At 34.3% G+C, this 23,884-nt stretch overlaps 2 protein-coding genes across 6 annotated transcripts; one reads left to right on the top strand and one right to left on the bottom strand.

The window, feature by feature from the left end:
* Positions 1–25: 25 nt before the first annotated feature.
* Positions 26–23,130, top strand: LOC124448597 (putative ribosomal protein S6 kinase alpha-1). The gene is made up of 10 exons (XM_046999556.1): positions 26–575; positions 7,847–7,920; positions 8,582–8,630; positions 12,220–12,896; positions 13,559–13,916; positions 19,048–19,859; positions 19,957–20,545; positions 20,897–21,022; positions 21,791–21,864; positions 22,347–23,130. The coding sequence occupies exons 1-10, from the start codon at positions 134–136 to the stop codon at positions 22,626–22,628; spliced, it is 3,483 nt and encodes a 1,160-aa protein (XP_046855512.1). The 5' UTR covers positions 26–133; the 3' UTR covers positions 22,629–23,130.
* LOC124448603 lies at positions 1,528–6,056 on the bottom strand. Of its 5 annotated transcripts, XM_046999565.1 has the most exons (4): positions 5,805–6,056; positions 2,608–2,702; positions 1,740–1,834; positions 1,528–1,540 (listed from the first exon to the last, which is right to left on the bottom strand). In XM_046999565.1, exons 1-3 carry the CDS (start codon positions 6,041–6,043, stop codon positions 1,764–1,766), a joined length of 405 nt encoding a protein of 134 aa, XP_046855521.1. In that variant the 5' UTR covers positions 6,044–6,056; the 3' UTR covers positions 1,528–1,540; positions 1,740–1,763. The 5 variants fall into 5 exon arrangements, 3 of the variants coding, with proteins under 3 accessions (XP_046855521.1, XP_046855522.1, XP_046855520.1); XR_006949167.1 differs by lacking the exon at positions 5,805–6,056 and having other exon boundaries at positions 1,740–1,931; positions 2,608–2,815; XM_046999566.1 differs by having other exon boundaries at positions 1,537–1,931.
* Positions 23,131–23,884: the final 754 nt, after the last annotated feature.

Genomic DNA, 23,884 nt, shown 5'->3' with positions numbered 1-23,884 from the left:
GGCTTATTATGTTGCAACAAAAGGCGAACATCCTTTTGGAATTGAGCGGCATAGATTGAACAATATTTTAAATGGAATCCCTGTTGGCTTGGACGAAATTAAGGATGAAACATTAAAAGACCTTCTGTCGTGGATGTTAAAACTACAACCAGAAAAACGACCATCTGCCAACGAAGCCTTGAAACACCCATTTTTTATGTCGGATGACGAGACATTTGAATTTTTATGTAAAGTTGGAAAACTACAGTCGACTAAAACAAATGATCCTCAATCTAGTATCGTCCAACATTTGAATATTGAATCTTCAAACTGGAGAAGCCAAATAGATAACGATGTTTATAACTATTTGGTAAATGGAAGAGAGTATAAATCTTCATGGACAGAATGCTTAAGGCTCATTCGAAATACTGGCATGCATTGGAACGATAGACCACGACCTCTACCACAACCAGAAGCATTTTATAAGATTGGCGATTACAGGGCGTATTTTCTCAAAACGTTTCCCAGTCTCCCTGTTCGGGTACATGCTGCTGTCAGGTCAAATGAAGAATGGAAAGACAATCCAGAACTTAAGGGTAAGCATACTAGCTTGATAATTCACATATCGTCAAAGATATGGATGAGGCAGGGCAAGGTAAAAACAAAATTCTTTTTCTTGATGTTAATATTACTAATTTATATATATATGCCGTACGAGATTCTATAGACTTGACTTGTTTTAACGTTTATTGATCGTGATCCCAGTCTCTTTGAAGATGAATGTAGTTTACATTTCTCGTCAAAATTTTTAGTTAATTGCGGAGCATTTCGCAACTTTCAAATATGTTAACTGTCATCATCAACTTGTTTATTTGTCAAGACTTTTTAAATTTGTAATATGCTGTACGAGAAGGAAAGCACGTTGCAATTAGTAATTTACGTAGCATGTGAAATGCAAAAATGGTTTAAAATTAGGTTTTCAGAGGAGTATTATTAGGCTCAGGATGAAAATGAATGTTGTTAGGTTGTAAGAATTGCATGGTCGTGGACTTTAGTAAGAAATTGAGCATTTTCACTTTGAGAAAAATACTGGCCTATATTAAAAGTGGTTGCAATCATTATCAAAAGGTAACTTCGTCTATATAAACATCGCATAAACAAGTATAAACAGTTAAAATAAACAATTAATTTTTGGTAAAAGCCTTCATAATCCAATTTTAAATGGTTTTCGTCGTTGCATGCAAAAAGACGTATTTTTGGTATTTTTTCGAAGCGCTTTACTCTATTTCCCCCCCAAAACAAAAGATACTGTTGTCCTAGTTATTTGTTGCAAAAGGTTTGCGAATCTTCTAAATGGGGGATATAATGAATACGAAAATTTTCTAGACCAAGCAGACATCAAAATTCAGTTGTTTTCAGTTCTTTACTTTCCGCAATCGCTTTCGCCTTCTCTTCTCTGCGACAATACATCTTTCTGGTTACAAATATTCTATAAAGTTAGTTTTAGATGTAGAAATCTACATTTATCTGAGTTGAGAGTAAGTCCCTTCCAGGGGCGGATCTAGGATTTTGGATACCATAGGCAAAACATTATGACGTCATTCAGTGCTAAACCTATGACGTCATACTTTGCAAAACATACTACACTATTTATGCTTTCGATAAATTGTTTAAATCAAACAGTCTAATCATTCAGCTATGCAGAATCTTGTAGATCTCAATCGTATAAATACATAAAAACATTGTATATTTATACTTACATATCACAAGGTCGTTGATTTTCACTATTCAGAATATTGAATGCACACAAGACTGTTTCGCCCCATATCAGGGCTCATCAGCATGCCTAGGAACACTTTAACGCAAAACAAAAAATCGTGATCCGGCATGGACAGCCCTGTGAGAGCCGAATTAAGCAGACTGGTTATGGCGCCAGAAGTTCGCCTACACACCTTTGAAAAGGAGTTTGGTTAGAAATGGGTGACTATATGGGATATTTCATGGATGTGATATTGCTCAATTTTCACACCATCCCAGTCAATTCCAACCCTTTACCCCCACCTAAAATGAGCACTCTGGTTTTGAAGGCGCCAGAAACTCGCCTTTCACACCTTTAGCAAATAGCAAAAGGAGTTTGGTTAGAAATGGGTGACTATGTGGGACATTTCATGGATGTAAGATTGCTCAGTTTCTTACACCATCCCAGTCAATTCCAACCCTTTACCCCAAAATGTGCACTCTCATTTGCCAACAAATGAGCAGAATGTAAATGTAATGTAATAGTCAAAATAGAGCTTTGTATAAAGATTCTTTGTGAAGACTAAAATTTGGTGTAAGGAAAAATTATTCTATTTATGCTTAACAATTTTGTGAAAGTAAATTTATGTCGACAACGGCCGAGTACCATACACGTACTCAGCAGTTTTAAGATTGGAATGTATATAGGAAAAAACCTTTATCGGGCGAGCTATTAGTTTGATGCAAATTCTATTGACGTTACTATTGTGTACAACGCACAATAAATGGTTAACATATGGACATTTCAACAAAATAAAAAACTAGGATATGAATAAATTCATGCAAATTTTAGCCTTGTATTTCCAACAGCAAAAGTATTAATAACCTCACCAATATCTGGTACAATTTCCTGATGAATTTGCATCAAGGCCAAACCATTTAAGCGTTCCCCAACCATGGTACTTCGCTGATAGTTTTTAAGTGTCCTAAGGGAAGAAATAGATCGTTCACATTCACAAGAGGTAATGGGGAGCGTTCCTAAAATACGTAGTAAAATTTTAATGTTTTCAAATCCGGCGAAATGAACAGATTTTAAAGTCTGGGCATTGTTATCAGGAAGGAGGCCGCAGTGGTTCTCCCAATAAGTGTACCACAACCTAAGTTCAGCATCTAAGGCCAAAGGATTTGGCAAATCATCATAATAAAAGTTAGCCACAGTTTTGAATGGCTCTTTCCAATCCACCCCATCTCTTGTCATGGACATCATTTTCGTCGGTACAATGCTAAGGCCTTTATAGACATTCACACTCTCAAGGTCGAATCGTGATTCTAAAGAAGATTGCAAATGATCTAGTAGAGGAAGAGTAATTGCACGTTTATAATACTCAGAAATGGTTGTGTGGGGAATATTTTCCCTGGTCGTTTGTTTGCGCACTGTTCTTGGTTTCCATTCTTCAATGCCAACTTTTGCTGCCAGTTCAAGCGCTTCGTCATACCAGGTGTCATGATAAAAATCAGAGGAATTCCTCATGTTCACCACCTCAGTTTTCAAAGTTGAAATTAAATGAATACCATCCATTATATCGATACTCTTACCCTGTAATAACTGTGTTACTGGAAGAGTTGAATCAAGAATATTTCTCGTGATAACTAAAGCAACGACGAAATCAAACCTGTCAATAAGTTGAAACAAAGATGAGGCATCAGACTGAAGCGACGGTTTGAACTCACCATCTAGATTTTCAGACATATCGTTAAGGGTGGTGTATACAGGTACAAAAGCTCTTGGAATGTATCTAAACCTTCGATACGTTCTACCCATCTAGTTTTGCAAACGTCTGTTAATCTAGTCTTTTCGAGTTTGTTTCTGAATTACGTATATGTTTTCAAAGGGAATATTGCGAGTTTGGGAAATTTTAATAAAATTAGTGGCATTGTTAACATGTTTCAACATATCATTGACAACACGTATACTCAAAGAATCGCAAATGGATAAGTTTAACCTATGACTATAGCAGTGTGTATAAAGAGCCTTTGGGTTAAGCTTTAAAATTTGAGCTGCTAGACCATTAGTGCAACCAGCAACTGAACCAGCCCCATCATAACCTTGCCCCCTACAATCATCTATTGATAAAGTCAGTTCCTTTAGAGCCTCTAAAAGTAGCTTGGCAAGTTGAGCACCACTTAGTCCCCACTTACAAAAAGAAATGAAATGAATTCTTCCCTGATATTCATATCGGTATCAACAAAGCGCAAAACAAGAGACATTTGTTCTTTATGTGAAGAATCAGATGCTTCATCAGCAATAACAGAAAAACTTACTTTTTGATATCAGAAATAATCTGATTACTGATTACCTGGCCACAACATTTAATGATTTTATTTTGACTTGTTTTAGAAATATAACTTCTATTCTTACCACAATTCTTTAAATGATTTTCTAAAACTTTATCCCCTCTCCTAACTCCATAATTGAGTGTTTCAATGAAATTACCAACCCTCCAGATGAATAACAACCAACAGTAGGGTGATACTTGGAATCATCACGATGCCCACGAAGAGGTAAACCTAGACGTCCACAAAAAATGACAGAATCAATAATTGGAGATAGTATTTCCCTATTCTGTTCTATTTCTTTCTTGATACCAGCATCCATGATCATCTCGATAGGCTGCAGAGTACCTGATATTTGGGAACGCAAAGCATCAAAATTGGTGATGTGGATGCATGCAAACCGACTTCCCTCCCTTTACTTTTTCCAGCATGTTGAGTGAAAGAGCATTTAGCATTCTTCCAATCTTGAAGAGGTTCAGTAAACAACTTTTTTTACTTTACTGGCCTTGCCTGGGAATCTATTGCCAAACAACACACACGATAGACAATACGCACCATTTTGTGAAGGTGAATAGCAAAGCCATTCATGCTGGTCTAGCCAATCATGCCTAAATGATCTGCCATTAGATTTAGGAAAATGATACTTTTTATCTGGTTTATATACATTTTTTTATCAAATGACATATTTCAGAATTATCCATACCCTTAACTTTCTCCCTATACAAGGAAACATCAAAATTATGGGTTAAAACAGCAGGTTGCATATCACCAGAAGTTGGAATACCAGGCAATAGTTCCTGGGATGATGTGTGAAGCAAAAGACTATTGGCTTTATTTAATGTCTGAGCAAGAGCTGCAGCAGAAGAAAAACTCTCATTGGGCATCCTTTTAAAAGTTGGTTGGGCAGCAGGCCTATTAGTTGAAGTAAAAAAATTTGAAATGTCAACTGTTTTTGGTGCAATATTTGGAAAAATTTTGACAAATTTTCGTTTCTCTGTTGTTGAGCTGCTAGAATTAGACTGTGTACAGGAATTAGACAATTTTGCTTCAACCTGTGGGCATGGAAAATGAGAGGCACAAAATGATTAGACTGAAAAGTCTCACCTGGTTGTACAGATCCTTCATGACAAAACAAAATATTAATAGCATCCAAACCTCTTTGGCTTAATAACCGGGGCTGAACAATACGATTAAATAACAATTTATATCTACTTTCACCAGAATCAGGATAAAAGTATGAATTTTTCTACCTAAAACAGAAGATAGGCCCAAAATACAAAGAAAAGATGACCATTTCTGGTCATTACAATTTAAAATAGCCTCCTGTTTTACCAGTTCATCTGTTGTATATCCAGTGTCTAAACATTCTTTAGACACTGACAAAGGCAAAAGATTGTTTAAGCTTTGGGCAAAGTAATCACTGTGCTCACTTATAACAGACAAAAAGCATGGGTGTTGAGCATAAAAGCAGCATGAATAAATAGCTCAAGCGATGTTAAAATTCGCAAAGTAGGGACCAATGCATTGTTACCTACCAGAACTAGGAAGCTGAACTGTAGAGGCAATTGCCAGAAGCTTCAGATCTTAAAAATATTCAAGAAAAGAAATTAATATTTTGTTTGGTAGATTGATTGCATTGTATGAATGAATTGCTGACTGTAGACAAAGATATAGCCTAGCGAAATTGAGATTTAACCATTTTACACGTATATATAAATACTACAATACGATATATATAATTATAATATATTTACCTTATTGCAGTACAAGTCTTTCCGTCATGAGCGTGCTTTGGCACATATATTTCAGCTCCAAAATTTCGACACAGAGTATGGTCGGGGTCATAAATTCTATCTAACAGCTGCTCGTTAGTAAACATAGGTCGAACGTCGACCAATAAACGAGAATAAAGCTCATTAAGGCATTTTAAATCGTTTTTGGCCAACGCAGACTGAGCAGTCTCGTATAAATTACCACAACACAATGAAGACATTATAAAATATCACAAAACCGTAAGCTGAGCACAGAGGCTGTTCAGAAACAATACGAGTATATGTAATTTTCAATTGCCTAATTTGCCTAGCTCAACTATGCTTATCAACAGCAATGATTGGTTGGAATTGCTCAAGTTAGGCAAAAAAAATTGACCAATGAAAGCATACGGTTGCAAAAAATTGCCCAATCAGAATACCTATACACGATGTCAAGTTAGGCAAAATCATCTTGTTTAGGCAAACTGCTAACAACCAATCAAATGGCTAGATCGCCTTCTTGACTTAGGCAAAATGGCTGCTTTGCCTAACGACACGGAGCTTTATAGATAATCATACGCATCTGGACTACGATTCATATCAAAATTACGTCATTTAATTGCACAACATTTCTAAACAAAAGTCAGATGATTTGACTGCGATAAAGTGCTATTCATAGTTTCATAATTCGATAAATTCGTATCGAATCTAAGTCGAAGTATATTTTGGTAATTTCACCATAGGCACTTGCCTATGGTGCCTACCCCTAGATCCGCCCCTGGTCCCTTCTCTCTTTCTTTTTCAACAACTTTATTCAATCATTGATGATGCACTTTAAGTAACTGACCAAGAACAATATTATCATCCACAATATTTTGTACTACCTCACATCACTGTAGAACCTATTTGGTATTATACTGATACACATCTGCTGTTTATATTATTCCAAACATAAGTCCTTTATAATGAAATATACCACAATGGGTTACAAATGTTGTTATCCCCTTGATTCTTCAACAAATAGTATTTTTTAAGGAAAACCCTCATTTTAAACATAACTTACTCATGGAGTTTATGCGTTTCACTGGTTTTAGCTTTAAAGCCGACGGTTTCCATAGCTTGTGCGATCTGTTGTATATCTTTCAGTTTCATATCGTGACACTTTATGGTCGCTTCCTTTTTAATCCTGACGACGGACATGTATCACTTACTTGGTCTCCAATCTGTTTAGATAATTGATCACCAAAACTACAGTTCTCCGCTTGTCATCTCAATTTTATTACAAATTGATGGATAGTTTTCCGTTTTCTTGTTTCATGTGGCAAAACATGTCTTTTTTAAGGGATATTAACTGTCGAAGATAAAATATTCGTCAAACAATTTAAAAGCAACTTCGTACCCATCCATTTATCTACTAGTCATGTCATCAGATATGGGAAGTAGCATTTCAAAGATCTCCCGAACGTCTACCTATGAGCAATGCAGTTGTTGAGTTTTCTTTTGCTTCTATTTTAATTTTCCTTTACCTTCGAGTTTCGAGAATGAATTAAAAACTTGTTCGCTGTCTTTTCCACCTCAAAGATACACACGTAATATCGATTGATAAATCGAACAATTGTATGCCTTTTTGGTAAGGGATGATTGGGGTTCCACTTTTGCGCCTAAGATACAGCTACATTTTCAAGTAATTTTAAAGATTTGGCACAACAAAAGTGAAATTTTTCATTAAAATCACTATACTTTGATTACGATCATTCACTACAAGCTACTTCTGTCACTTACGGAACTACTGTTATTTTTACCTATATAAAAAGATATTTGTATCAAAAAATCGGCAAAGGAGCACATCAATATTCGAAAACTTCCTAGTGAAAACAGTGCCTGTTCATACGTCTTCCATTGGTTATTGTAAATTAACTGTAGCGCAAAAGTTTCCCGACTGTGGGTTATTGCACATCCCATAATCTCCTTCAGACGCCAAATTTTTGTTCTGATGGTGCGTAATAAAGTTGGTGTCACATGTTTCTTTTTTTACTCCATTTTAGATGATCTTAGAATCGCCAATTACGATATCCCGTCAATTGGTCAAGATGATTTAGATTTGATGCCATTGCATACGGTGTGTACTATTTTAAAACTCAAGCTGACTTTGAATATTTTCTGTGAGGATCTGTCTAAATACTTTACTGTATCTGATATTTAAGTTTGCAAAAAGCCAGTAAAATTTAATACTGAGGGCTGACGACTTTACTCCTAACGTTATTTATTATCAAGCGAGTTTTAGTAACAGACTTATACGAGATTGGACACTAAAAATGAAAGTCTAATTACCTTTTTGAAATTGTAAAAGCAAGAAGAGCAATCAAAATTAAAATATAATTTAGACATACACAAACTTGATAAGCACTTAAATAGCATAGATGGGAAAGCCATAGATAAAAATATGTACGAAAGCCGTAGTTTCTTTCTTTATTTATTTCGAGGTAAGTTAATGGCACGTCAGATATAAAAGATTAATTTTAATAAATGTAACCGTTACACTTTGTCTGAATACTTGTGTCAGATTTTTGAGTTTGCAAAAGAAACCGAAAATTATCAAGAGAAGCTTGATTCAACTGGATTCAAAACTCATCAAAAATAAAGGACAATTGCTAAGAGTGAAAGGCAAATGTATATAAATGTAACATCACAGCAAGTTTATGTTTTTAGTTACTTCTACTTGTGATGATAATATTACATTATTGCATCAATAATAGAAAACTATTTCAATACATTTTTAGTTGGATCGTAATAGTCCACCTTTTCGAAAATCAAAGTCATCTGTATCAGGTAAGAAATCAAGAAATATCCATACACGTCAATTATATAACTGCCATTGTCCCTTATTTGTTTCAATGTCAGAATCATTACAATTAGTACATGATTTACAGTTTTTGTTCAAGTAAATTTATAGTAATATTGCTTAGCAACAATATCTGTTTTTGTGCTGCATGCTGAAATATCAAAGACTCACGATGCAAAATAATATTCATATATGAAACAATTAAAATATATCTATTTACATGCTACATCCTCTCGCTTTCCTAACTATATACATCATAATTTTGGCTTAGACGTACCGTTGTAGCTCTTTTAGAACGTGATTTCATCAAAGTCTCTTGTTCTTTGTTTGTTTGTTTTTCATTCGCGTATATTTTTATATGCGCTGAATTTCTTCTTTATGATGCTTCCTTTTCTGATTAAACTGTAATTTCATTGTTAAAAGAGAGATATGTTGATCCGAGTGAAGTTGCTAATGCACACATACACGAAATATTAGCCCTGCCAAGTAATACTTGTGTTTTAAAACGTAACATAAATATCTTTAATAATACTATACTTGGGCATGTTCAAGCGCTTGAGATATTTGGTAACTCGGGAGATGTTGCAGGAAACGTCAGAATAACTACAGCAAGTTGGAGGACATTCGAGCTGACTTATCAAGAGAATAACCGGATTGGGAAAAGTGAAACGTTCACATTTGCGAAGCTTTGAGAGCCTTGATATAACGAAATCCACTACCACAAACTGATAAAGAGGAAAGAGAGAGAGTGTATTGAAAGAAAGAAAAGAAAACTACTATTAACTAAAGTCCAAACTAGGCAATGTGTGTACTGTCACAACAAAGCCCACAGATCCATATTATCTGACAAAGCCTTGACTGTCAGTGAGCGTGAAAAGATCTTAAGGCAAACGACGCTGTTTTAATTGCACAGGGAAAAACCATAGACCAAGTAATTGTAAGAGTCAGATTCACTGCTATATCTGTAAAAGGAAGCACCATAATTCTATATGTGATCAGCAGGACAAGAGTTAAAAACTGGTGTGTTATCCTAATTTGAAGAATTTTGTTTATCCACCTGTGGTAGTAACAATAAAAAAAATAAATGTCGAGCTCTTTTAGACACTAGATCTAGTAGTTCCTTTGCATCAAGCAAGTTGGTAAATACAATTAAAGAAGAACCAATAAGGCAACAAAATAAATCCATGAAGATGATGTTTCAAACAGCTACTAAAAGGGTCAATATTTATTAAGTTAAAGTAGCTGATGTATAGGGAAAATTTAAAATGACATGTGATGTGAATCAAATCAAAAAGAATGTATTGTGGACTTTACGAAACCCCATGTATAAACAGCGGATCGAGCATTATGAGCACTTACGAGGTGTAGACATGCACGATTATGATGAAAAGCAGCTTTTGCCTGTTCACCTCATTCTTGGTGTGAGTGCAATCTCCAGAATCAAGACACCAGAATTGGGGGTGATGGGACGCCAGTTGCTAAGAGAACGATGTTAGAATGGACGATAGTATCACTAGAGCGAGAGACAAACCCTTCCTACTTTATTGCCAAAATCCCTCCTGAAGATTAGAAGCAACTTTATAACTTGGATGTGTTAGGCTTAGACGACAGTTCAGAAGGGGATTAAGGAAGTGTGTATCAAGAGTTTAAAGAACAGTTAACGATACGAAAAAAATTGTCAGTATGAAAATCTCCTCCGTGCAGGGCTAATCACCCAGAATTCCTAACGGAATATCAGGTTGCCAAGCGTAGTTTAAGTCTATGACAAACCGATTGGAGAAACAGCCTGAAATAATGGACACTTATCACAATATCATAGTAAATAAACTTGATAAAGAAGGGTTAAAATCGTGCGTAAGAAACTAAAAGAAAGCTGTGAACATTATCTTCTGCAAAAACGTGTCTTATACCTGAGAAAGCCGAGTCTACAAAAGTAAGGATCGTTTACGATACTTTAGAAAAAGTCGATGAAAGGTCACCTTCATTGAATGATTGCCTTGACATTGGACCACCACTGCAGAGAAGAATCTTAGATGTACTCTTGCGTGGTGGAATGAAACCGATTATATTAGTAGGCGATACTAAACAAGCATTTTTACAAATAGTCATCAGAGAGATTGATCAAGGCGTAATGAGAATCTTTTGGATAAATTATCTGCAACAAAAAGATATGGTCGTACATCGCATGACTCGAGCGATGTTCGGACGTGGTCCGAGCACATTTTTACTTGAAGGAACTTTAAATGTTCACATAGAGAAATTTGCACAATAATATCTAAACTGTGTCAAAGAACTATCTGACGGGACTTACATAGATGATATAAATATGGGTGGTGATTCAGTAGAAGAGACTATAGAACAGCAATCAAAACGGATTCTCAGCAAGGGACAATTTGTTTTGCACAAATGGCATTCCAGTGCAGTTGAACTTGAACGCGATAAAGTCGAGAACAGAGAGTCTACCTACGCTAAAGATACTACGATAGGAACTAAATGTTCAGAAACTGAACTTCTCGGACTGGTATGGAACAAGCATGAAGATACTTTGTCTACATCACTACCAAAACAAAAAGTTCAAATGACCAAGTGAACGGTTCTTCAAAGAATCTGTACCTTCTAATAGGGAAAGTAATCTTTCGAGATATCTGTGTTCGGAAAATCACGTGGGATGCACAGTTGCCGGAAGGTATCAGGAAGCGTTAGGAAAAATGGTCGAGGAGTTTGCCAAGTCAGTTAAATTTTCCAAGAAGCATTCCTTGGATAAGAGTAATGACTACAGCAATTTACATTCATGGGTTTTCCAATCCTCGAAAATTTTTCCTAACGATTCATTGACTACGATTACGTGAACAAGAAATGACTGAAAACATTTAGAAAAGTATATTTTAATTAACATACATTTAAAATAGGAGGAGTGTGTCGTGAATGTTAGCACATTCCATTAAAAACTATAAGGTCAGGGAACTTATTATGCTAAGTTTGATTGAGAGATGATGTCAAAATGAGGGTGTGTTGTTTCTGTAAAAGAATTGTGATGTGAATGATGTGATTGTAGAGAGATCAACAATAAAACCTAATTAGTTAATTTCAATTCGGGCTTCCTCGAACTTTCCTTGAGAAACGAACGAAATTCACTTCAAAATATTTTTGCATTCGGTGAATTTAAGCTACTTCTGGGGCACGTTTGAAACTAGAACGTTAAGGGGGGGTGGGATGAATACGCATATATTCAGGTCTGCCTTTGCTGATTTATTTTGAAATTATAGTCGCTAACAAAACAAATCAGTCAAGCATTTATGAATAAATGAATAAACACCCCACCCCCTCCTCCCACTTAACGCTCTATGTTATGTGTAGCACCTGTTAAAGGATCCGACATGAGATGTTTAGTTTTCACATTTGTATTTGATTATTTTCTATTTAAGGTATTTAATGTGAAACCTATGCTAGCCCTATTGTGAGTGTGGGAAACACGGGTGATGATCTGCACGGGAACCGGTGTCGGATTTCTAACCCCGGCGTTAATTATATTTGTTTCACAAATTCCATAATGCAGTACTTTTATGTCATTTTCAGAACTGCAGTTACAAGATGGGAAATTCATTGGTGAATCAACAAAGCATAGAAAAATGCTTTTAAAATTGTGTGAATATAGGGCAAGTGCCTTTAGAAAGGTTAATTATGTTGGCGATGTATGTGTAATTTTCTCAGACGAGTTTTGCATCGGCAGAGGAAACGATGGAACACCTGTATATCTTGGACTGAGAAACGATGGTTACGGCAAAGCTGTAAAACGAATTCGTCGAGATAACTTCATCGATCTAACACGCCGAGAAAAGGAAATTTTGAATGAACTCAACGCAGAGGGATCGAAATATGTTGTGAACTATTCATACTTAATGGAAGACAATGACACGGAATATGGCTATTTAATATTAGACTTATGCGAAGAATCATTGGAGAGTTTTGTGAAGTCTTCTACTTTGTCTGATCTTGAAAAAGCTCTTCCCGAAATTCTCAGACCAATTTTGCAAGGATTAGCTTATCTTCATAGTGGCCAACATCCCATTCTTCATCGCAATTTAAAGCCTTCCAATGTTCTCCGAGACTCACAAGGCAAATTTCTCATAGCTGATTTTGGCATAAAAACCATGGCTAATGTGGGAACTGAGTTTTGGATTGCACCTGAATCATATTGTAAAGAAGAAGACTCGTTTGATAAAGCTCGTTACATAACAAAGTCTGATGTAATGGTGAGTGTGGGAATTTACTGCATCGTCAATTTCATTACTTTTTCTTAAGTCATTTTCGGAGTTTCGAGAAAATGAGAAAAGAGCAGATATAATTTTAAGGACAGCCAAACTTTTATTTAACCTCTTATATGGAAGACTTATTTAGGCGTTTTCGATTGGTAAATTAACTTCGGAAATAAGTAGCTACAGATCACACCAATGAGCAAAAAGTAACTTTCGGCAAAAGTACCGAAATTGAAAAAAGTCTAGGAAAAAGGTAAGTTAGTTACCTGAAGATAAGAAATTAATTGCATGAATTTAATCTCGGACAATAGATTGTTACTGTTACATTTTTAATTGGAAAACTGAAATTGTCTTTACTAAGTTGTGCAACCGCCTGTTATTAAATTTTTGAAGTTGTCGTCTCTTGAAAGCTATAAGTTAAGATGCAAAAATTTATTTTTGTTCAATTGAACTCCAATTATGTTAATGCATTGTAGGCTAAATTTCTAAATTTTATAAATAATTTTATGGTATGAACTTAAAATTTTGATTTATTATATCGCTTCTGTGATTTAAGTCTAGCACCATCTAAGAGGGCTACAAATTAATTTAGTTACGTATTAGCTATTATGTGTTTATCTTCATTAAACAAAGGTTTGAACTTAGGCTAACTGTTTTAGAATGCAGGAATGGTCGCTTATTATGTTGCAACAAAAGGGAAACATCCTTTTGGAACTAAACCACACAGACTGATCAACATGTTGAATGGGAAACCTGTTGGCATGGACGAAATCAAGGATGAAACATTAAAAGACCTTCTGTCGCGGATGTTAAAACTACAACCAGAAGAAAGACCATCTGCCAACGAAGCCTTGAAACATCCATTTCTTATGTCGGATGGCGAGACATTTGAATTTTTATGTAAAGTTGGAAACCTACAGTCGACTAAAACAAATGATCCCCAATCTAGTATCGTCCAACATTTGAATGCTGCTGTCAGGTCAAATGATGAACTGAAAAACAATCCAGAACTTAAGGGTAAGCATACTAACTTGAATTTTCACATTTTTTCTTACACTTCAATTATGTGATCGTTGTATAATAGCAATTTGATTACATAATATTTTTACGTTATATTAACATCATTTCTTTGCTCATCAGTCCTTATTTACTTTAATTCGAATAGAAAAAAATATTAGACGTTTGTAAATGTAAATCGTCCAGTTTGGTATAGTCCTGAGAAAGACTCTTTTTGTTGTTGTTGACTGACGTTTCGACAACCTTAGTCATAGCGGTAGTCATCTTCAGAGTCAAAAGAACAACAACAACAACAAAAAAATTCCTTCTCAGGGCCATACCAACCTGGACGATCTACATTTGCAAACATGTAACGATACTCCCGGGTTCAAACAATTTACTTTATTAGAAAAAATATTACGCAAAAAAATATTCATTGCTACCATAAATATATGTTGTAAAAATTTTTATTAGAAAGTAAAAATAAAATATCTAAAGCGTGGTTAGTCTCTCTATAAAGAATGAGTGTTGAGATTTAATTATAAAATTCACACGGAATATTCTATTTTTCTTAATAAAAATTTCTTACCATAGAAAAACTGAAGAGTAGTTTTCTACTCGAAAGATAACTTATATAAACGCTCTATGATTATATTAAGGCACTGAAAAGGCCCGAGAAGACCTGCACTTAACCTATTCGCACGTCTTTTGACTTTTTCAAATTGAAAACATGTTCGTACTCCCTTGATTTAACCCTTTTTGTTGGAGTGAAGGAGATCTGTAACATTCACTTAACAAAAAGGCCAGCAATTTTTCGAAAAGTTCACTACCTAAAAGGTTAATATGACGAATTAAATAGACAACAAAAAGCAGCAGTACTTTATGGTTTTATTTGATATATCTATCACCTTTTTTGAACAAAAAGGAGCTGAAGCATCCTGCATAGCTACCATATACTGTCCTCGAAGATGGCGGTCAGTTATCGTTTCAGTTGCTATTATAAATTATATGATTTATTGTTTTAGTTTCCATCACTTTTGACTATATGTATAATATTCAGTGTCATGTATGAAATAAGAAACATACTCTGGGGAAAAGGTCCATTTTGACCTCAATATGTGAGAAAACAAACGAGACAGTTATCTCATTCTGTAATGTTTTGAATTCTTTACAAAATCATAATCAGATAATAAATATATAAGAGCTAACTTTAACTCACTGTACAACTGTTTATTCCCATCACTTAGAAGAAGTGTGAGTGTGGAAGTGTGAATTTTTTTGGGAACATAAATATGATTGTATTACTGGCTTTCAGGCCATTGCTAAGTTCTGGTTTGTAGTATTTAATAAAGAGTGCCTCCATTAGTAGAAGTCGGTTTTTGTTTAAGTTATTGTTCTAGTAAACAAAGTATTTTGCAGTTGACAAATATGAGATCAAAGGTGCTAAAAATGTAGAGATTCAAACGTTTTTCGTGCACAATGGAAAAAATCAAAACTAAAATTACCCTTTATTTGCACAAAACATGATTTACTTCAAAAGGATGAGACGTTTACGGTCGGAGAAATCAGTGAAACTCCGCAATTGACGAATGGGATCTTCAGTTTTCAAATTGATCATCTTCTTCCTAATTGTTGGGTAATTTGTTGTTGCGGTTTGATCATTATTGATCGCGAGACTTCGTCTTTCGTGACGATTTACAGCAAAGCAACAAAAAGAGAAATATTTAATCATTTACTGTTGAAATTTTACGCTTGTGTGCGAGAAAATCATATATTTTGCATTTTTATTAGGAATAGATATGGCTATATATATGACGAATGGCGTTTGAATTTTCGGACTAAAAAATGCATGATTTGAGAAATAAAGTATTTGTATTTGTTGCTTGTTGTAGAATCAATGTTTCCACACTAAAAAGAAATTTCATTTCATGTTATATATATTTCACGCATAGTTTTCAAACTTATAAGTAATGCAAAGTAATGTGAAGTAATGTGAAGTAATGAGCATACATCACAACACAGGTCAGACAATAATGTCAATACTAAAATATCGAAATTTAAACTGTTTTTGTACGAAATGTATGCAATGGAATAAGTATGGACCTTTTATTATAGTTTCTGAGTAGCAGCAAGTTTAAAAACATTTAAAATAAACAATGATTTTTTATAAGAAACCTCTTTCTACATTAACAAAATACCATCTTCAATACGAAATGATTAGTGTTGCGAAATATGATACAGTATAGGAAGATACGATATGAATAAATTGTTTAAACTAAATGGAAATGTGATATAATTAAAAGGCGTTTTAATGGTTTTACCTTGAAAGTTTGTAGCTTTCATTGCATCCAGCGATCCGTTGTACATCCTCATCCTCTAGTTTTGAGTCTGACTCCTTTCGAGAAACTTATTCTTAAAGCAGACGAATGGCACTTAACAATTACTTGGTGTCGACTCTGCTACGAAAATTGGTCTACAAATTACAATTTTCTGTGTGTCGTCTCAGCTTGATCACAAATTGATCGATTTGTAGTATTATTTACATATAGACAAATCTAAAAATCCTATCTGTTGTTTGATGGTTACTGATAAACTGCACTGCAATCAACTAATTACAATCAATAAATATCTGAAAGTGTATTTTTACAAGCTATATTACATGGTTTTTATAGGTTTGATTGGATCCACCACTTTTGCCACTTATATTTTCGTATGTCACGTGGCACAAACTGTAAACATTCGTACATTGTTACAGCTCTATCATATATTTTTATATATCGTTGACTGTTTTTGCTTGAAAAATGTCGAGTATTCTTTTGACAATTTTATGATATTAAATATCATTTTAAATTTTGTTAAAAATATTAGTGGTTCTGTTAGTTATATGGTTGCTAGCTTTTGTAGTCAATCATAATCGACTTTAGAAAATGTGAATACTGAATAGTGTGGATGGAAGCGATCGTTAAAACGTTATGTGCTTTGTGTGTTTGTAACAACGATTCTCGCCATAAAAAATTGATGAAAAATAATGAAACTGGTAACAAACTATATTTTTCAAAGCTTCGTGCACAATAAAGTGAAATTTTGCGCCATATTCAACTTTATTTCTGAAATAGTGTTTAAATTAGCTACGCCGTCACATAGCTAACCCAATTCTTCTAATGTGACCTCTAGATCATTAACTAGAAGCAACTTTCATCATTTAACTATTGACTGTTATTTCTAAGCGACTTAAAAAGATAGTTGAGGGACGAAACTGTCCTAAGAACACATCAATACTCCAAAATTTCTAAAGTCAAGACAGTCATTGCCGTATGAAACTATATGATAGAGCTGTAAACAGCATAGGGAATATACAGTAGGTCTATATCATGTGCAACTTGCTGCTGTATATGTAATTAAATTATTGGCTGCTGTTAGCCGTTTTATCATTCCTATTAGTGAAAAAAAGCAATTGACTGGCTGCCACTATGGTAATCACATGCGTAATAAGATATGCATTGCACGAAAAAATCAATGAAGTGGCTCTATTGTAAATTCACTACACTGTGGCTGTGATTATGTACGCAATTTTCACAGTTATTGGTACCACGTGACATGCAAAATATTACTCGTGTTTTTTCAGAAGAACTTCCTTGTAATTTGCAGCAAGATTGTCCTAAATGTTGTTGACTTTGCTCCATAGAAATAAGGAGTGAATATTATTGATAGATTGCATAATTGTATGTAAATGAGAAAGACACAAGAAGAGCACGTTTCAAGAATAAGAGGTAGACATAGAGTATAGTATGGCCATGTTTAAATGAGACCGAACAAAGTCAAACCGTGGTACCAGCTTCTATCGGTCATAAAATTATTTCCAGTATATATTTACATAGGACCGTTACGAATCTGAAGTCGCACTGCCTGCTGTACTGATTCAACTGAGTTCAGAACGGTATGAAATGAAACCGACATCATTGTAAACTAAAATAACTGTTCCGATCGGTCTGAAATGGCAGCAATGCATGCGCACAAAAGCAAATTACAAAAGCAAAATGGCTAGCAAGCTTAAAATTAGCCTGGAAAGGAGGCATTACGCGAATGAGGATTTTTCGTAATTTCGTGCGGTCCTGAGTAAACACGCAAAAAATTATGATTTTCATTTCGGTTTGACTTTGTTCCGGTCTCATGTGAACAGGGCCTACGTAGATAGGATGAAGGCAAACATCAGTTAAGTACACAGTAAGAAGTGTAGAGAAACATCAAACAATTGGAGGTGTATGAATACAATGAAGGAAGAGAAATGGAACCTCTACATGTTTATTATCATGAATGACGAAGTCTTCGCTTTAGTTAGGAAAATGCTCAGTTTTTGTCAATTTTCTTACAAACACTATCTATTCATATGGTTTGCGTCAGTGTAAATTAACCATAGGCCAAACGTTTTCATGCAACGGAGAAGAAGAATCATGCTCAAGAATGTAAACGAATGAGTAATGAGTTTACACGAATTACAAGTTCAGATTGATGTAGAGTGTATGTGGAAGGGTGAAGAAAAGGGTCCTTTGTGTTCAATGAAAATATATTTTCAACTAATATGAAAAGAAATGTGTTCGAGACAAAACAAGTCCAACATTGTTGTATGGTTTTGAGATAGTGGCAATAAGAATAAGACAGATGCCAGAGCGTAAAGTTTCATGAAGTAAAAACTATTTAATCTGTCATTTCATTAAAAGTTTAATAGCAAAGATTAGAGACTTTATCTAAAAGGCAAAAGAGTGAAAAAATCTTTTGTTGAAACAAAGCCGTTTTGTTATATTTTCCACTATAAAATATAATCTTAAACATAAGAAATAGCTACATGCTCAAAAACTTTCATTTTTCAACACTAAAAATCATTTTGTTAGCATTTCGTTGTTTAAACGAAAGTGCTATATTGAATTAAAAACGACATTTTTCTGTATCGCTTAGCTTTGATCTTAACAGATATATGTTTGCACGATTGATAAATTTTTAACAACTTTAATGATTGGTGCTAGGATTTTACAAAACTTTAAAGTCGTTTCCCAAATTTTTGTGTATTTGAGTAAATTTGAGCTATCTATTCTTATGAATTTGATTAGTTTTGTTGCACTCACCTCTGAATGTAATATTTTTATTTCTTTTGAAGAACCGCAGTTGCAAGAGTGGAAATATCTTGGTCATTCAATTCAGCATAGAAGTCTGTTGTCAGAATTGTGTTATCCCGGAGCAGACATTAAACATGTGGGCAATGTACGTGTAATTTTCTCGGAAAAGTTTTGCCTCGGCAAAGGAAGTAACGAAACCCGTGTTTATCTTGGACTGACAAAGGATGGTTACGGTAAAGCAGTGAAACGAATGCTTAAAGACAACTACCTCAAGCCTGCAAAGCATGAAAAGAAAATTTTAAATGAATTCAATTCAAAAAATTCGAAATATGTTGTGAATTATTACTTCTTAGAGGAAGATACTGCAACAGAATATGTTTATTTGATGTTAGACTTATGTGAGGAATCACTGGAGAAGTTTGTGAAATCTTCTTCTTTAAGTGATCTTCAAAAAGCTCTTCCCGATATTCTTAGACAAATTTTGAATGGATTAGCTGATCTTCATAATGGCCCAGATCCTATTCTTCATCGGCATTTGAAGCCTTCCAATGTTCTCCGTGACGTAGATGGCAGATTTCTGATAGCTGACTTTGGCATTAGTCAAATATTGAAGAATGGATCTAAAACGCATAAAAGCAATTTTAACAGGGGTACTTTATATTGGATTGCTCCTGAATCATTCAGAGAGGAAGATTTAAATGAAGCCCCTAATGAAGTTTTAAATGAAGCCCCTAATGAAGATTTAAATGAAGCCCCTAATGAAGATTCAAATAAAGCACGTAATGAAGATTTAAATAAAGCACGTAATGAAGATTCAAAAAAAGGACGTTACAAAAAAGAGTCTGATGTATATGTAAGTGTAAGAATGTTAACATTTACAAAACTCACAACGAAATTTAATTTGTGAGAGTTTAATTATGCTGTTAACGTTACATTTCTTGTTATCTTAGAATGCAGGAATGGTGGCTTATTATGTTGCAACAAAAGGCAAACATCCTTTTGGAATTGAGAGCCATAGATTGAACAATATGTTAAATGGAAACCCTGTTGGCTTGGACGAAATTAAGGATGAAACGTTAAAAGACCTTCTGTCGTGGATGTTAAAACTACAACCAGAAAAACGACCATCTGCCAACGAAGCTATGAAACATCCATTTCTTATGTCGGATGACGAGACATTTGAATTTTTATGTAAAGTTGGAAACCTACAGTCGATTAAAACAAACGATTCCCAGTCAAGTATTGTTCAACATTTAAATAGCGAATCCTCAGATTGGAAAAGTCAAATGGAAAATGATATTTATGATTATTTGGTAATTGGAAGGAAATATGGGCCTTCGTGGACAGAATGTTTGAGACTTATTCGAAATATTGGCGAACATTGGTATGATCGACCACGGACAAGACCGCAACCAGAACCATTTTATAAGATTGGTGATCACAAGACATTTTTCCTCAAAACATTCCCTAATCTTCCTGTTCGGGTGCACGCAGCTGTTAGGTCGAATGAAAAGCTTAAAAACAATCTAGAACTAAAGGGTAAGCATATTCTGTTGAATTTTTCACCATTGCTAGTTAAATTATGTACTTGTTATATAATACGTTAAATTAAATAATGTTTTTACATTAACACCATTTGTTGGTTGATCAATTTTTGTTTAAGTTGTGTTGAAAGATCTTTATCCTCATTATTTCGTTAATTCTTGTCTAAAGTTGTAATTGTCGCTATATTTATGAATATCTTTGATATATTATCAGTCATTCGTCATTCTTGTCCTTATTATAGTTTTACTCTTATTCTATATATGTCTTGAACTGGAAATTAACACTCCGCATTGTATATATACAGAAGACAATCTAATTTTTATTAAAATATGCTCATTATTATAGATAAGGATGATGATGACCAAGAAAACATTAATACGTATGGGAATGAAGCGTCCGCTTATTCAGTTGAAGAAACTTCTGTTATTGATAATTCACATATCGTCGAAGATATGGATGAGGCAGGGCAAGGTGAAAACAAAATTTTTTTTCTTGATTTTAAGTGCTCTAAACTCTAAACGCTTTAACTCTTTAGTTCGTACCGTCTCGTTTAACTTTTTTTGGGAATTTGTTGGCCAAAATGTTTGCTTAAATGAAAAGTGTCGGAACGTCTTTTTGCATTTTTTAAAGAGTTTGTCGCTCTTTGTCCCTTTTTCCTCCCATTTATTTTGATTTTTAAATCCCATTAGTCAAATTATAGTCTCTTCCCCCATTTCAACATGAGCAAGATAACTGAATGGTAATAAGTCGTGTATGACTTTAAATTAATGCAATCAATTTAAATGACACGGGTAACTGCTCCTTCTACCTCTTAAACGATCTACCTTGCAGTCTAATGCATGGCGAAATCCTCAATAAGTTTTGCAAGTTATTACAGAAAATGTTTAACTGATACGAAGAAAGTCAAAGATATTAAATTCAACATTGATGTATGCAGTGCATAACATTCTGTTATTTATTCACACAATTGCAATTCTTTGTTCTCTGTTAACACAGTAGATTTAAAAAGAAACGGTGTGATTTAGTATTTAATAGGAAAGTTCTTAATTGTATAGCACTTTCCTTATAAACAATGTCTGTTCATACGGTTTCCATTGGTTATTGTAAATTAACTTTAGGGCAAACGTTTCCCGTCAGTGGGTTTTTGCACCTCCATAATCTCCTTCCAACGCCAATTTTTTGTTCTGATGGTGCTAAATGAAGTTGGTGTCACATGTTTCTTTTTTTACTCCATTTTAGATGATCTTAGAATCGCCAATTACGATATCCCGTCGATAGGTCATGAAGATTTACGTTCGATGCCATTCGATACGGTGTGTATTGCTTTAACACTCAAGCTTACTTTGCATATTTTCTGTGAGAATCTGTCTGAATACTTAACTGTATCTGATATTTAAGTTTGCAAAAAGCCACTAAAATTCAGAACGGAGGTCTGACGACCATACTCCTAAATTTATTTACTATCAAGCAAGTTTTGTAGGAGACTTATACAAGATTTGAAAAGACACTAAAAATGAAAGACTAATTAAATTTTTGAAATTATAAAAGCAAGAAGAGCAATCAAATTAAAACCCAATTGAGACATAGAAAAACATCATAAGCACCTAAATAGCATAGATGGGAAAGTCAGAGATAAAAATATGTACGAAAGCCTTCGTTAAAATCATCAAACATGGCAGCTGTGACGTAACTTTCACACCAAGAATTTCTCATTTTTCGTGTTAAATCACGCTATATGAACAAAATTTATCTTTAATGACAAATTTGTAATCCTTTTCATTTAAACTTTTCATAGACAAGCATAAATGAAGATGTTTTAGCTACTCGTGAAATATGTCAACTGAGTTATCACATAGCAAGTTTCTGGGATGAATTGGCTTCCATGATGAATATGGAAAGTTACGAAATTGATAATGTGCGATCAAACACGAGTTATGAAAATGAACAAATAAAGGCACAGAAAATTTTGTCAATCTTGTCCAACAAGTGGAAAACTGAATTTCGGAGCAAACTAGTGGAGACCTTAGATAGCATGAACAAATTTGATTTGGCTGATTCGATTTTTAATTACGAGTGAAAACAGGTGCAATGAGGTGAAGATTTTTCTTTTCAGTGTACGAATTCAAATATTTTACTGAGAACATTTTGAGACTAAGTTCATATTAAATAAGCACCGTGTATTGGACAATGCGTATGTATGGACATTTTTATGTAATCATATCAACACAATTAAACCAATTTAGTTATAATATCAACATATTGATTAGTTTTAAGATTTGTCGCTGAATTGCGTCATGTCTGTGCTGCACTCATGCTACGTTTGCGCTATACCGGATTGCTATCGTAGCATGTTAAAATTTCTTTGTACTAAAACGCTGTGTAATTGTTCAACGTCAGAAACACAATCAAATAGACTAAAGCTATCAACTTCATAAGCTGTTATTCTAATTTTACTGAAAGTTTGCATTGTATGAGTAAAAGATTGGGCTATGTTTGCTACTAGCTATACTTTATATATATTTCTTAGTATTGAACTAGTATTTTGCTAAATAAAGTCATAAAGGTTAATGTCGCTTCAACAATATGAAAATTTTGATCATATTTTTTGGGATGAGGGAATATTCTTATAAGCATGATTTGGCCACGGCGACAAATAAGGCATAATCAAGAAGCCAAGTAAGAGTCAATCTGAAAAGTCTTGGCTTCAAAGGATCAAGTCCTTCTCAAATGTATTGTTTTAACGGATTTTAAAAAGAACATGTCAATCAGGGGCTTAGGAAGACATGGGCGTATGGGTCTGCAGACACCCACAGAATGTGCAAATACTTGCTTGAACACTTATGTTATGAATTTCAGGTTTTTACAGGTTTAACCAAATTTTCAACTTAATAAACAGACCTTTCACACTGACATGATGCATTTTAAGAAAATACCACTGCTAAAATCCGTAATTTAACAGCTTCTTAAAACTACTATTACATTTTGCAGCCAGCGAAAACTTCTTTGAATGTGAAGTTGGAAAGTTCAATCAAAAATTGGGATGAAGTTGTCTTAAAGTAATCTCGAAGAGTGTAAATCTAATACTGACAATGGGAATTATCTTCCTGCCTTTCATAGTAGCTAATCGCATGTAGATTGTGCCATTTAAAATTTGCTATCAGTTTCCAGCAAGATCGGTCATAGAAGGTTGAGTTCTGACAACAAGTCATAAAATTACTAAAACGGGGTGTTTCCAGCTTTTTTCCATATCCTACCATATTCAGCCTCACAAATAACCTATTTTCCAAATGTTTCATGGTGGTATCATATTTTGTTTAATCTTGCAACAGGATT

The sequence above is a fragment of the Xenia sp. Carnegie-2017 genome, unplaced genomic scaffold, assembly GCF_021976095.1.
Source record: "Xenia sp. Carnegie-2017 unplaced genomic scaffold, XeniaSp_v1 HiC_scaffold_23, whole genome shotgun sequence".
Taxonomy (NCBI): domain Eukaryota; kingdom Metazoa; phylum Cnidaria; class Anthozoa; order Malacalcyonacea; family Xeniidae; genus Xenia; species Xenia sp. Carnegie-2017.
This window is presented reverse-complemented; position numbering and strand designations above follow the sequence as displayed.

Coding starts and splice junctions, on each gene's coding strand:
- LOC124448597 (XM_046999556.1), top strand. CDS start 134: ATGTTAAAACTACAACCAGAAAAACGACCATCTGCCAACGAAGCCTTG. Junction 576..7,846: donor AGACAATCCAGAACTTAAGG/GTAAGCATACTA, acceptor ACTCCATTTTAG/ATGATCTTAGAATCGCCAAT. Junction 8,631..12,219: donor ATCAAAGTCATCTGTATCAG/GTAAGAAATCAA, acceptor TGTCATTTTCAG/AACTGCAGTTACAAGATGGG.
- LOC124448603 (XM_046999565.1), bottom strand. CDS start 6,043: ATGTCTTCATTGTGTTGTGGTAATTTATACGAGACTGCTCAGTCTGCG. Junction 2,703..5,804: donor AAGACTTGTACTGCAATAAG/GTAAATATATTA, acceptor TTCTTCCCTTAG/GACACTTAAAAACTATCAGC. Junction 1,835..2,607: donor GGAAATTGTACCAGATATTG/GTGAGGTTATTA, acceptor TTTGCGTTAAAG/TGTTCCTAGGCATGCTGATG.